This window comes from Alligator mississippiensis, chromosome 8 (assembly GCF_030867095.1).
Source record: "Alligator mississippiensis isolate rAllMis1 chromosome 8, rAllMis1, whole genome shotgun sequence".
In the NCBI taxonomy this organism is placed as follows: domain Eukaryota; kingdom Metazoa; phylum Chordata; order Crocodylia; family Alligatoridae; genus Alligator; species Alligator mississippiensis.
The window spans coordinates 17,086,754-17,102,388 of record NC_081831.1 but is presented as its reverse complement, the minus strand read 5'-3'; the positions used below and the strand labels follow the sequence as shown (position 1 = coordinate 17,102,388).

Sequence of the window (15,635 nt, the reverse complement as noted above, 5' to 3'; positions counted from 1 at the left end):
TTTTCAGCAAATCTAGGGAGACAGGATAATGCAGTTAATTCCAAGATAAAAAGCAATCAGAAACAGAAAAATCTTTCAGGATTTTTTTATCTGTCATAAAGCAGCAAAAAAGATCCAAACCTGTTCTTTCAAAAAAATCCTTTGTAAAGAACATCTAAATGATCTTCAAATTTACAAAATATATTTTTCAGGTGTTTTACAGAATGTTAGCTTTTTAAAAAGTCCCATGCATGTTTTCTTCTGGCATGTGGAGCTGATGTTAATACATATTACGATAAAGTGATGGTTGAAATTAAATCCCAGTACTAGAACACTCAAGGGCTCATTTAAAAAAACAAAACAAAAAAACCCAGTACTACCAGTCAATGCATCACTCCAACTAAAAATGAAAATGGAAAGAAAAAAAGGTGGAGAATAGGAAAGAGGAGAGAAAACGACTGTTTAGCTTCAATTTCTTGCCTCGAAGCAAGAAAAAAACAGGGAGCCACATAATTTTTGAGAAAATGTGATACAAAGGAAACAATATGGGTGGGGTGCTGCCTACTAAGAAAATTTTATGTCAGCAACAAACAATGCTAAGGGGAAGAGGCCCCAGGTCATCATAAAATTACGCCATGTTCCTTCCACCTTAATGAGGACATACAGCGTAAGCCAACTTAACCAACTTGTTGAAAGGTATGTAGCTCCCTCTGATACCACCTACAAATTAGAGAAAATCATTGGTATATAAGTTATGAAATGACCGTCACGTCTGGTTCTGCTTTAGAAATAACATGGCGCAAGGTACAAACAAAAACTAGTTTCTTAGTAATCACACAAAAACACACCACACCTTCCAATTGTCTGCATAACCTACTTAGCCTTGCTCTTTATGAGATAGACGAATCAGCATTACTTCTAAGACATATTCCCCAAGCTATACAAATTAATGTGGCCTGACTGCTTGACAGCAAACATGTCTTCCTGCCAAGCAGGAGATGCAAGTTTGTTGGAGCCAGAGGGTAGCTGCAATCTCCAGCAGCAGGACAGCATCTTCTATTACTCTAGAGCACCCCCTAGCAGGCAAATGAGCAATGCCCAGATCCAAAGAGCACTATCTGACATCCATGTATCTGAGCTAGATGAAATAATATAAACAAACCATACCAGAATGCATGAAGAGCCAGAATAACAAACCTTCCTGAAACAGACTGTTTAATGAACTATATATGGATAGGGCAAAATAGATCAGTTATAATGCTACTTTTATAATCTTATTTGCATTATTCCCCATAAAATTGTTTACATCAGATGGAAAGGAGCATATTTTGTAAATGTATTTCTTCTGTAAAGTAAGCATGTTGATTTGCATGTGGATAGTCATATTACACAAGCTATAATATGACTATCCACATGACATATGAGCTTTTTTTTTTAGTTATGGAAATTTACCTGACATGTAGCACAATTTATTGCATGGTGATTGAAACAATTAAGTTTTCATTAGGTCCCTAAATATTAAATCAACTGAAAGCCTGTTTATACATTCATTTCAAACTTATGACTTTTCCTGATCTTACAATACCTTTAGTTGAGAGGTCCTGTAAAAGATTCAACAAAACCATGAAATAAAACTAAAGCAGTCTCATTTAGTATACCAATATCAGGTCATAAAGAAAGTATTTTTTTGAACAAGCAATCCTGGATATCATGTCCCCATTTAACAGATTTTTTTAAGAAGTTCTTGATACAAAGGCCAAAAACATTTTAATGCCAAAATCTTACAACCAGAATTTGTTAGGGCAGTAATTCTTAACTTTTTTAAACACAAGACACACATCAGAAAAAGCCACTTCTTAGCTTTTACTCATTTTTTAACTAAAGAAACTTTTAGAACAATTTTTATGCTGCAAAGGCCTCAGAATGGTCACAGTCAGAATGTTTTTGCGTTATGGATTCCTATGGTTCCCCCGCACCCTTAAAAAGATCACAGGACACCCAAGGGTGCCATGGCACCCTAACTGAGAAACACTGAGTTAGGGTCTGGCTCTACATCATTTAGTGTTACATTCTCAAGTTGTTCTCGCATTTAAAATTCTATACAGCAGTTAAAGCAAAGCATAACAAAATATGCAATAAAAATTATACTACATTAACAGGAAGGAATGAAATGGGTCCAGGGCAGAAAAGAAATAACAGTACTGTACTTATGAACAAAGTTTTAAAGTTACACATAGCACACATCACACCTGGCTTCTGTCCATGTCAACTATGATAAGGTCAGGGGGTGAAAGTAAGGGTCCAAATACAGATTTAAAATACTAGAAGCTAAAATATCAGCAGCCTAAGGCAGCATTAAGTTTTGATGAGAAACAGAAGCAAACTTATGAAATTTAAAATTCTGAACCTTGAACTAATTGCAATGAAAATTCCAGCCAAGAAAATTAAATTGATAAAGACAAAGCATAGCAAATTAGGCACACAGGAAAACAGGGACACCATCCCAAAAGGACAAGGAAGTGAAGAGGCTAGCCCTTTCTTTACATACAAGGTTCTTGAAGGAAGCTGTGCCCCTTTTCTCACATCTCTATAGTTTTCCTTGTGGCCCTCACCAACTGAGCATCTTTAAGTTTCCCTAACAGCCTCAGAATCACTAATTCTGTGATAATACCAAAAACAGAGACCTGGGAAATGTTAAATCCTAATATTCTATTTTTGTGCCTCTGGGTCTGAAAGAATAGTGTAGCAGAGCTGTCTCTTCCCTGAAGCACAATTCACCTAAGTATGAGCTATTACCAAACAATTGTTACAATAGAGACAGCTCAAGGAAATGCTCTCTTCGTACCATTTCAAAGTTTCATCAAATCACTGTGTAGGGTGTATTTTTTTTAATTATTACTCATATTTGTATACTGAATTACTTATAAAGCAAATAAGGTATAATAAGTTTCAATGCCCCAGGCTACTTCAACATGATGACATATCTGGTCACGCAAGAACTGGGAGTGCTACACCCTCCAGCAATAACTAAAACCTGCCTAATATAATGGCAGGTTTAAAAGCAAACCTTCAGACCAAGAGAATTTAGAATGTGTATTTTTTAAATAGGTTAGACATTTCCACCAGTTATACATATATCGAAGAATGCAATAATTATTTCCTAGCAATTTAGCAGTCATTATCTTGTCTATTTTAATACAGAAATACAAAAAAGCACATATATAAGTATGTAATAAAAATAAATATCTACATTCAAAGGTGCAGTTTGAATGTAAGGAAAGATGACAATTTTTTAAAAACAGAAACTGAAACATTGCAAGCAATACTACGTGCACCTGTTGTGAAATGATGTATTACTGGCAACAGGTGTAAAAAAAACTAAGCCCAGCAGTGGAATTAAAATGTATTATGCAGATTACATGTTCCAACAAGAATCCTGAAACAGTAGTCCCTGCTCCATATAAAATGCTGAGTTAAATTAAACAGTAGCATGCATAGTCACTGAGATATAAATACATAAAGTGGTAGGTTAAAGAGTAACACTGTAGAATTAGTTTGTCTCTCTCCAATTTGCATACCTTTTCAGTACAATGAAGTATGGGAATTTCACCCTGTTTTAAAACAATCGGCTCACATCCAACTTCATTATTTCCAAAATGCACAAGCTTCAGAAAGTATTTTTGTTATTTTCTCAGTGACAACATACCCCACAAAAAAGTGTCTTATTTGCCAAACAAGGTCCTTGGTGTTAATCCTTGAGATTTCTGAACAGGAGATATAATTAGCACTAGACTCTAACATATTCAGTGTTCACTTTGTTCGGGGCACAGCACAGTACTACATTAGGAGTAATGGGTTTCCAACCAGTTAGTAGATTCTTAACACTTCTGATCAGAATCAAATTAACTATCCCCCACCAACTCACCTGTACTAACCAATACTTGGAAAATGGTCTTTTCTCACTCGTTTAGGGTGGGACAGACCCAACATTCAGGGAAACTGCACAGACAGGGCTATGATTTGGCTTATAAAACACAAAGAGGCACTAAAACTATCAAAAAGATCACATAAATGTTTCAATGAGTATTAACATATATCTTTGCAGTCACAGAGTGAGAATGCATTTAATTTCCAAGCCCTCCCCCCCGCCAGCAATGATTTAATGTATATCAATTATACAAGATTCTAACTAACATAAAAGGGGGTGAAATAATCCATATAGACTATTAAAAGAAAGAAAAAGACACCCTCATTTTGTCTAATGTTTCAAAAAGCTGGGCAGTATTAAAAACAATGCAAAGCTCCCTAAAATTCATTTCCTGAAAGAAACTGTCACTCATTTTCTAAGTGATTTACTTTGCCAAAGCCTCTCTTCCTTTCGATAAGCATTTTTCTCTCATTGCTTTACTGACATTAAAAGTCTTCAGGAATTAAAGCAAGAAAAGATTTAAAGGCAAGTTAGACAAGTCATACCAATAAAGACCTGAATGGTACTTAACAAGAGCAGGACAACCAAATGAAATAAAAGTTGCCAGATAATTGCTCCCTCCTCCTAATCTCTGTTCTCCTGCCCCTGAAAAAAATGCAGGCTTCTGCTTCGAAGGAAATTATCTAGAGAAATTAATTCTAGTTTCAATTTTACTTGTTATGCATTCACCTGTTTCACTTAACACACACTAATAAACAGGTAGATAGAGCCAAAGCCAAATTCAAAGCAAGTATGACAAAATTCTAATGTATGATATATCCCACAGGTTTCATCATGCACTTAGAATAATTAATAGTTAGTATGATTTTCCAGCTCTAACTACAGAATGATGAAATGTTATTAGTCTCTCTTTTGAAACATGCTCCAGCACACGTTTGAAATAAGTAGTGCTTCTTCTTACTTAAAAAGCAAGGCTTAGAACAAGTTAGTCTAAATATAGATCAGTTGTCATCTCTTCTGATCTGAACCTGCTGCTGGTCAGGGAAAAAGTGCTATCCCCCATCCTTCCCCCACCACTCCAGTCCCAAAAGCTTAATGTTTAGTAATGCACTACAGTATGCAGCACTATAAGGATAATATGTAAAAGGAGTGGCAATTTTATGCAAACTATGGAAATTATTCCTATACACTAACAAATCCTAAATCCACTTAGACTTTACAAGAGGACACTCTCACATCTGTTATCTCAACTTTGATTTTTTTTAAAAAGGACTTACACACCAACACACGATCATTATCATAATTGCCAGATACAATATAGAATATACTGAAAAGTACTGCATCAGATTAAAGATATCTATATGTAACAATTACATATATATGGATGACAAACCACAAATATGTTAAAGTCCTACATAAATGCAATCATTTGCATATAAATAACAAGCCATAAGAAGATATTTGGCAAAGAAAGTAGGTATAATGTTACACATCAAAGATGAAAATGCTGTTCTTTGTACAGTACATTAACTTTATACCATATTTACTCAAATACAAGATGAAGTTTTTTCCCCCAGCTGACAAGGGGAAAAAAGCATCTTATAATCACACACAAGGAAACCTTACTAAATCCACTGGCTATCATTAAACTGCTCCAAAAAGCAGCATGTGCTCAGGAATGGAAATCAGCTATGAAGTTGATTAAATGCAATCAGCACTGAGGATCACTATAAAAATCATGGTCCGTATTGGGCAAACATGCTGCTTTTCTTTTTTTTGCAAAAATATTTATTTATATGTATATACATATATACATACATACACACATATATGTACACATACATACACACACACAAACACATATATATATATACACACATATTCTAATATTATAAAAGCCTAAGTCCATCTGTCTGTCTGTAATGCTTTATTCATGCTGTAATTGGCTGACAAACAGCCAATCAGAGCATGAAGAAGCGTTCTGACAGAAGGCAGCCCACCATCATGATGATGGGGACACGGGATGGAGTGGGGGGGGGGGGGCGAAGCGAGTACAGCTGCACTCCCCCCCCCCCGCCCTTGCTCCCTGCAGGTAACTTGGGGGGGGGGGCACAAGGGAGGTGAAAGCTGGCCCACCACAGACCACTCCACTCCAGGCCCGGGCCCACTCCTCCCCAACCCCCCTCCCCCATGTCAGCCCCGAGCCGACTCCCCACCCCCCATCATTGTTGATGGGCAATTGGCTAATATATACATACATACACCTACACACATATATACACACACACACATACATATATGTGTGTAGGTGTATGTAAATATATATATATATATATATATATATACACACACTCACACACACACACACACACCCCCCTCTACAAATCTGTCCCATGACTGATATGGTCATTCAACAGCCCACACAACATCTTTACAGTTATACCATTCTCATTCCCGTTACAATAACCGCACTATACACTGGTACCCACACGTCCGTGTGCTTGTCACCGTCACCTTTAATCACTGCAATCACGCAGAGGACCATCTTAGTGCCCCCCGCTCCTTCCAATTCTAAGCCTGTTGCCCCAGTCCTTTCATTCATCATGGTTATCATCTCCATCACTGCCATCCTTCTCTCTAGTGGTGGTCCCATCTCTAAACTGTTTGTGCCAGTCTTCTTTCTTCCATATGATCTCTGTCATCTCCTTCCCATCATCTTCAACTATCTTTCTATAGTACCCCTGCATCTCACTCAGCCCCATTTTGATGCAGTCCTCAACTTAGAGGACTGCTTAGGAGCAGGTCCCTGGTCTCCCCTAAGGTGTTCCTGAAGCAGGAGAACTACCCAAAACAAGCTGTCAGGGTTTCCTGCTGTTTGGTCAAGTGACTGAACAGCACCACCTCTCTGGTCAGGTCTTGACCCCTGTCATCATCAGAAGGAGTACGATTACTCTCTTCCACACGTCCCTGCTGAATGGGCAGTACCAGAGAAGGTGGTCAATTGTTTCTGCCCTCCATCAGCAGTTTGATGGGCCTCTCTGCCCATCTGTTTTTCCATGCTTGCATGGGAAGTGCCCAGTGGGCTACCTGCCAGTTCAAATTCCTGTGTTCCTTCTGTATGTCCTTGTGAAAGATTCACTCCCACAGTCTAGAAGCTGTCGCCAGGTAATAAGTCTACAGCCAACAAACTGTCTCTTGCCCTTTCCACCTCCTGAACCTTACAGTGTTTCGTCAGGGTCACTGGGGTCACACTGTACAGATCATATTTAATTCAGAAGGGTTTCAGGACCTCATAGAACCATGGCATCTCTGCGGTCCACGGGCAGTTCAGCTGGGCAGCATGCATGCTCTCCAGTATGGCAGCAGGTGCTCTACAAAGTATCTTATGAAGGAGGCTGTTTTCAGTACTGCCCCAGTTCCCAGTCTGCAGATCTGGCTCATGTACTGAGCCCAGAGGAACAGCAGGACATTTGACATTCCTCTGCCCCCAGTCCATTTCATCATACATAATGTGGTCCTTGCAGCCTCCAGATGGGAATCTGGAGCCCCAAAAGAAGACATACCTGGCTCTCTGAATTCTAAGGGTGACTTGCTCCGATGGGGGAAGACCAGTGCACTGTACAGAAGTACCAGTAGCAACACTACCCTCATGAGTGCCATGCACCCCACATTGACAGGCAGTGCATGTGCCACAGTCCCAGTCTCCATTTGACTTTGGTCTCAGTCTTTTCCCATGCCCTCTGTCCAGTCAGCTCTGGGTCAAACTCCAACCCAAGGATCTTCACCCCCTTGTAGGGGATAGAGACTTCCAAAACCAACAAGTCTCCAAGGTCACCCAGAGCCAGGCAGGTGCTTTTTACCAGTACCCTGCTCCACTTATCCTGGGGTTCTGCCTGAGCCACTGAACTAGCAGCTCCAACATACAGATAAACAGGATCTGGGGGAATAGGCAGCCCTGCTGGACACCCGACTCCACCACAATCAGGGCTGTCATAAACTAGTTTACTAGCAACCCTGCTGCTCACGCACCCAGTGTACAGCATTTTTATCCAGCTGATCTCCATTTTGGATAATGCTGGTTAATTTCTCAACTTTTGCCATCTGTCAAGGCTGGCTTATATATATATATAACCAAACTGAAAATAAATGTTAAATTAGGAAAGGACTAACTTGTTGTGTAAATACTTAAATATAGATTTTATATCAGGTACTGACAAGTATTTTGCTTGTACTTACCAATGACAAAAAGAGCAAGTCCCTAATACAGACTCTCCCTATGCCTGAAGAGTGTTTGTGCGTGAAAGCTTGCGAAGAACAATTTTTCCAACTATTTAGTTGGTCTAATAAAAGATATCACATCTACCTAAAGAACCTCATCTGCCTAAGTCCCTAATACAGGGGTCTTCAATGATTTTAGATTCAAAACACCCATGGACAGACTTGAGGCACCTCTCAGGAAACATCAGCTCTTGTATTTTCACTACAGAAAAATAATAGAGCAATTTTTCTGTTGCAAAGAACTCAAAAAGACCACGACGGGGCAGAATTTTTTAATACTACAGATTCACTATTTGATATCTCTGGATTTAGCATGTGTATCACGTTTGCAAACCTAGCTGTGCTTACATTGTATGGCAGCACACAACACACTTTAAAAGATCTCAAGGCAACACAGGGTGCCATGGCATCCTGGTTGAGAATCATGGCCTTAATGACAGAACCTACATTTACAAACTTACCTGTTTAGAATATAACTTTAGAAGATAATTTTTTAAGACATGGCTGAGTGAAGTGTAAGCAGTAAAGTCCCTTATACACATTATGGAACAAAAACATCATAAAAGCAATCAATTACCAGGATTATCTTTTAGCATAACAACAGTGTTTACCAGGGCCTGAAGCATGCCATCCATTACAATAGTCCCCTCCATGGTTTGAAAGGAGGATTTAGATAACATTGAAAGGGTCCAGTCCAGAAAGTCTGCCATTCTTTTCTGTTTGACATCAGGGCGGGTAATAAACCTGTCACAGAAAAACACACTGCAAGTTACCCACTGAGAGCAATCAAATAGTAACTAATTTTTCCTGTTATCCAAACTGGTTTTGATTCCTAAAGGCAACTGTCCAATGGACATTTTCCAACAAATTTAGGGTGGGAACATTCCAACTGTCAGATATTTAACTTTACTCTTTTTAAACAAGGTCCTGACCTAAAATATTTCATTTCAATTGTAAATTTACCAAGCTGCAGCTGGAATTCTCAAGATCTCTCACTTTTATTTTCTATAGCTACAGACTATAGACACATTTTTCCCACAGAAATTCTCTCCAACAGTTTTCCTATTAGAATTTTTTTTAATGCAACAGCTTTGCCCATACAAAAAATCAACATCCATCTCTGGATATGGGGAATTTGCATAAAAATTGAGAAAGTGTCACTATTGAATGCTATTAATCAAACAGGCAAGTATCAGAATTTGCAAGGTGTAATCTTCTGTTTGCTGCACCTTTATTGGAATATTTGAAAACTGTTCTTATTATTTAACCCTTACATGTCCTGAGAAATATACCAATTTTGTGGATAAGCAAAAAAAAAAAAAAATTAGTAAGGTTAAGCAACTTCCTTAAGACCACACAGAAAATGATCAGCAACACCAGAAATCCCGTCCTGTGCATTAATCCTGAGCCCAAATTCCTGCCCAAGCAGAATGGAACGTAGCCATGCATACTCTGAACCACAGGTGACCAAGCAAGGAGAACTGAGCTGTGTCATCCAGTCCACAGGGCTGCCATTGCATCCAGAAATATAATAGTAGGGGAGCAATTGCAGTATTAATTGCTGCAGCTCCCAGAATAAAGGAAATGAACACTGCCACCGCGTGTCCTAACACCATATTTCCAGTTCCACATGGGGCCCAGCAGGCCAGATAATTCAGCTCCATGAGCCACATCTTGGTCACCTGTGGTCCAAAGTATTACCAAAGATGAGTTACTTATGGAATAAGTAAAGTTTAATATCATGACTGAATCTAATGTATTAGCAGTAATACTGTGCCTTTATAGGTTAAGTACTATGCATTTAACACAAATGCTAACCCTAACCCCTAATCCCTAACCCATGGACCAGCTCACAGGTAGATCACAGGTCTGTAGACTGGCTCCACACAGAGGCCAGCAGGCCCATGAAGCAGGTTTGTGCACTGGATCTGGCCTGCAAGACCAGATGAGTTGGGCACCAATGCTTTAGACTGTAAAATATAATTGAATACAAAATGGTAAAAGGCAGGACTGAATATACAAACAGACTCCTCTAAAGGTTTTTTGGGTTTTTTTAGGACATGAAAAATCTAGGTGACAGCACAAAATACAATCTACTGGTCTGTGTCTGCTTCAAGCGATGTCATTACTTCTCCTAAACTGTAGCGTTTCTAGCAGTAATATTGTTCCACCAGGAAGGCTACTAAAACTTCCAACTAAGCAATAATATTGCACCAAAGTACAACACTCAAATATGATTTTTGGAATAGCTGGAAAAAACTGTACCAATTGATTTGGATTCGTAAATTCGTAACTACCTTCTTCCTGTCAATTTCCCCAAACCAAATTCAAATGAAATAAGTAAGCAAACAGTAACAATTGTTGGTTAATACTAAAAAAAAAAATAGAAATTTTGATGCAATGCAATTATAGGCAGGCACAGGACTGGGAACCAGAAAACTTGGATCCCATTCCCTGTTCCACCACTAACTTCCAATATTATCATGAATCAGTTATTAAAAAGTATACATGCATCTGTTTCCCCATCTGCTTCACAGGTGTGATATGACACTCAATTCATTAAAATTTCCAAAGCACCTTGGGGTCCTGTGATTGCAGGTGCCAATTAAGAATAAAATTACTGCTCTTGTAATCATTTTACAACAGGAGTGGGCAATTATTTCAGCTAGAGGGCCACTTAACGAGTTTTGGTGAGCTGTTGAGGACCACACACACAAAATGTTTCAGAAGATATCTTTTTAACAAATTATAGATACAAAACAAATCATATGCTAAAAATCAAACATATTTTAATTTCATTTTTTAAATATTTTTGTCCTGATTTGTTTTTTGTTGTTTGTTTTCAGTAGTGTATATAGAGGCAATTGCACAGTATACAAGAGTAAGACTTTATTTTGAGCTATTATGCGTGTGGGGGACTATGGGTGTATATGGGGATGGGTGTGAGGGGGTGGGCATGTGTGTTGTCATGTGGCTACTTGCACACAAGGTTTCAGCAGCCAGCTGGAGGGAGGGAGGGCTTCAGCTCCCAGCCCCATTCCACCCACTTGGCCACCCGCACGCACATGGCTGCTCATTGTGCCAGGTGGGCAGAGTGGGTGAAAGGCAACCAGAAGCTGGAGCTAGAGCCCCACACACTGGAACAGGAGCCACCTGGCTGCAGCTTCCTCCACCTGGATGAACATCTGCTGATCTCTCCACTGCTTCCCTGCATTACCTGCTGCCTGAAGCAGTGCAGCAGGGGCCAAGGGTGAAAGAGGAGCTGCTGGAGGCAGGGGGAGCCAAGCAATACTGAATCAGCTGCAGCTACAGTGTGAGCAGCCCCACCAGGAAGCTGTGTGCTGGCCAGGGTCAGGGCGGGTGGGAGTACAGCATAGGCTGCCCTGGGCGCAGCTCAGATCCAATCAATTGGTGAGTGCCTGCCCACACAGTGGATCCAATCAGCTGGTGGCCCAGATCTAGCCTGCGGGACATATTTTTCCCACCCCTGCTTTACAGCAATCGTCAAGTGGACAGTTCTTTTTAAACATAAGTATCATATCAAGATTCATTCAATTTTTTAAAAGTAAGCCCTTGCAAATGCAAAAATATTCATGCATAATTTTTTCCATAATTACATCTGCAAATGTTGTGCCTTGCTCATACTGGCCATGAATATCTACTAACACTTTAGAAGACATTTAATAGGTGTGATTATATTCTCCATTGGATGGCACTGGAGCTCTATGCTTGTCCTTTCACAGAATCTGACAAAGTGAGCTCAAGTTCATGAAAGCATATGCTGTCTGTATATCTTATTCAGTTAGTCTATAAGGTGCATATCTCCCCTGCCTTCTACTGGAGTCCTTTTGTCATTCATCTTCTTCCAATAAAATGTATGTCACCAGATTCACTTGCATGTATAATAAAACAAATATAGCTTTGCCTTGTCAAAATGAAAATTATAATTAGCATATTCAAAGTTATAATAGCATGTCATATGACATATTTGGAGCCAAAGGGGTTAGAGTCCTCCCCTGTCTTGCACTTAATTTCAATACTTAAACTTGATGAAAGGCAAGGGGTTTTTTGTGATATCTTTTATAGGACCAAATGTATTGCTGGGAGAGCTGGTGGACAAGCTTGTGGGTGTCAAGTGCCCTTCCTCAGGTCTACAAACGTGGCAGGCATAAACTGAGCTAGATATCAGGGATATTATTTAAACCCATCCTTTACTAAAACCTATCCTTAAGAGGATTCAGTACAGGCAATAAAAGGCTATTCAAATTCTATATGAATCCTCTTGATGCAGAATGCTAACAGTATCAACCATGATAAACACCAGTCTTCTATAAAATGAAAATGAACACATCCATTTCAGGTAGGCAAAACAACTGTCTCATAGCAATGCTTTTTAATCTCAATACATATTTAAACTCAATTCAAACAAATTTAGCAAGTGTTCCACATGGTATTTTCAGTACTTTAAAATTAGTCAATACTGTCAGAAATAATGTGTTCATGGTAAGGCCCTTAGCCAGCATTCATTTAAATTCACCACGGGACTGGATTCTAGATTCCAGCAATGGCACCTCCTGCATTCCACATGAGCATAGCAGGAGACATGATTTTGGGATTAGGGAATAGATCCCAACTGTGCCCTACCTGTCAGTGCAGAGGGAACCTGGGATTACAAACCTGGGCTCCCACTGGACCAGCAAGTTGAAAGCCGGGGACCCACAAGTCCAGCAACAGGACCAGGCTATCAGCTAATTGTTGGCCCAGCCACCCATTCTATCTAAGGTGCCATACAAACCAGCCATAAAATTGTTCTACATCATACGTGGACCTATTTTATGGCTGGTTTGCCATTGTATGGTACCTTAAACTGGGTGCACATGTAGCTCTCGTCATTTATGCCATGATCAACATGTTAACCATGGAATAAGTGTAATGTGGGGGGGGCAAGAAATCAAAGAAGAAGAAAAAGGAAGTGTTCTTTTATCTAAATCGGAACAAGAGACTTACTTTGAAACCAGTACAGCAGCTGCATCTCGAGCCTTATCGCTGACAACCAAATAACACTAAAGGCAAAAAGAAAATTAACTGTAAAAGAATTTGCACATACAGATTTAGTAATAACACAACAGAATAGATTTACATACATGTACTTCAAAAATATTTGGTCTTGTGAAAACTGACGGTAAAAAACTACATGCATTAAAGTTTCCATCTCCATGTCTTTCAAAACAGGATCATTTTTTCTCTACAACGTTAGAGTACATTCTAAAGCCAATAGCAGCAGCTGTCCACTTCTACCTTGTATTCAACTCTCCTTTCCAGCTTTATAGTTATGCTATTTCAATTTACCTCAAGTAAAACTTTGCATGTAAGTTTATCAATACAGATCTTACTTTATCCATGTATAGTCCAGAATTCAGTTTATAATTAAAATAATGTTATAAAATATATGTGTAAAAATATTCAAGCTACAGACAGTTATATTGAACAGTAAGTGGCTATGCTCCAAACCTTGTGTAACAAGATATGCAATTATACTATATACCCTTAAAACATAGTAGGCTACCACTACAGAAAAAAACAGAAAAAACTAATTGCCAACTAACTTTAAAGAAAAGCAATGGAAAAATCCAATCCTTGGTAACTGTGTACTATACTCTTACCTACACAAAATAAGGTCAGAAATAAAAAGGTCAAAGAACTATCATATATTACAATAGCATAAGCAGAATAAAGTCTTTCTCTATTACAAAGTGTATTACACTTACTTTTGCTACTTTGAGTATACGATCCATTACTGGTATCCGAGCAAGCCCATCTTCGGAAGGAATATTTCCATCAAAAAGAGCCAAATCAAAAGGAATCAAGCATATCATGGAGAGCCATAACACGAGTATGTAGCGAGTCTCCCATGTCTGGGAAATAATAATAATACAAGGTTTTTTAAAATCTGTTACATGGACATGTGTTTTGCTCCAAGAACTTTCCCCACCTAAGCAGACAAGGACTATCATTCAGACATACAATGTGCTAAAAACGCCAAAGGAGAAGGAATAAGATGGCACCCAAACACTAACCACTGTTACTAAAAAGACCCTGTCAATCTGAAATCTAGCAAGTGTATATTTTTTTTTTTTAGTTTCGGTAATTCAACCACAACCTGTAAAAGCACAAAAAATGCCCATGGCATTTGATGATGATTATTTTTCCATGAATTAATTTTCCCCATCCCCTCAAAAAAATAAAGGAGAAAGTGATGATACAAAAGGAGAAAGTGAAACTGAACAAAGAATCATCACATGCACATACATAGAGAGAAAATAACATTTTTCCTACTGCAATCACTTAATTACAGTATTTTTAGGTTTTATTTGCAATAACTGTATATATCTTTTTTCAGACAGAAGTTTGGTTTAAGCTAACAGAGTCTTTTTAAAATAAAAGAGGAGTCTGAAACATTTTCAAAAGTTCTCGTGTCTTTGTTAAGATTTTTCTGTAAATACAAATAAATCTTTCAGACAAATCATTCAGATTGCCTGAAAAGATAATTATTCATGAATTAAACTGCTGAGAATTGCGCCTGAAGAATGTAGTAGATATCGTCAACGATAAAAAGAAAAACATATTTTTATCAACGTATTTAGAAATATAATAACATTCTCTGTGTTTCAATACTCTCATGCCACATTGCAGGGGTGGCAATTTAAATGTGGCTCCAGAAGAAAGAGTCACATGCTGGTTCTCTCACCCAACCCCATTCTATTATACGAGGGCAACAATCTGTCCTGCATGCAATGGCTCAAGCCCATTTATTATGTCCTGCTACTGCAGTGCCACACACCTCCCTGAAGTGGTGAAATCACCTGTCCAGCTGTGCCTCTCCCATCTCTGTTTATTCTGCTAAGGCTACCCTGTTCAGGTGTACCATACCACCTCTCCCCGGCCTCACCAAGCCCTGTCCCCCCAAGGTTACCTCCATGTGCCCAGACTTTTCCATATCCCCCTGTGGCTACCTTGTTCCTGCCTCAACCCTGCTGTCTGAAATGCCACTTCCCTATACTGAACACTCTGGCAAAGGGTGGCTACTGGCCACCCTGAACCAAGTGCTTACTCTGTAGCTCTGTAGGTGGAAAACCAACATTAAATAGAAGTGAAAAGAGAGAAAGAGAGAGAGGGACAAAGGTGAAAATAACCACAAAGGGTTTCTTATATTTTTGGTAGGTTTTTGACCACATGGTCCATTGTCAAGGATTCACCAGGGGGCCTCTTGCTATTTTAAGTCTCTCCGTTGCTATGAGAAGTGTTGACTTTGGTGGGCCTTTCTTCCCCGCTAGTATCTCATGATCGAACTCCAGATCATGCGCATTTCAAATGTATGAGATATTTACATTCCACAAAATAATTGGCAAAGTTTTTTGAGTAGATGTGATATCTTTTATTTGGAAAAAAC

The 15,635-nt window shown here is 39.0% G+C and overlaps 1 protein-coding gene across 1 annotated transcript in view; it reads right to left on the bottom strand.

The window, feature by feature from the left end:
• The window catches only part of TBCD (tubulin folding cofactor D), a 228,112-nt gene that overhangs the window by 196,558 nt on the left and 15,919 nt on the right, over positions 1-15,635 (bottom strand). Inside the window, exons 5-7 of the mRNA XM_006268721.4 lie at positions 13,954-14,100; positions 13,193-13,248; positions 8,797-8,929 (exon numbers count right to left, since the gene is read on the bottom strand). Of these exons, the coding sequence (XP_006268783.2) occupies positions 8,797-8,929; positions 13,193-13,248; positions 13,954-14,100 (336 nt within the window). The remainder of the gene's footprint in view (positions 1-8,796; positions 8,930-13,192; positions 13,249-13,953; positions 14,101-15,635) is intronic.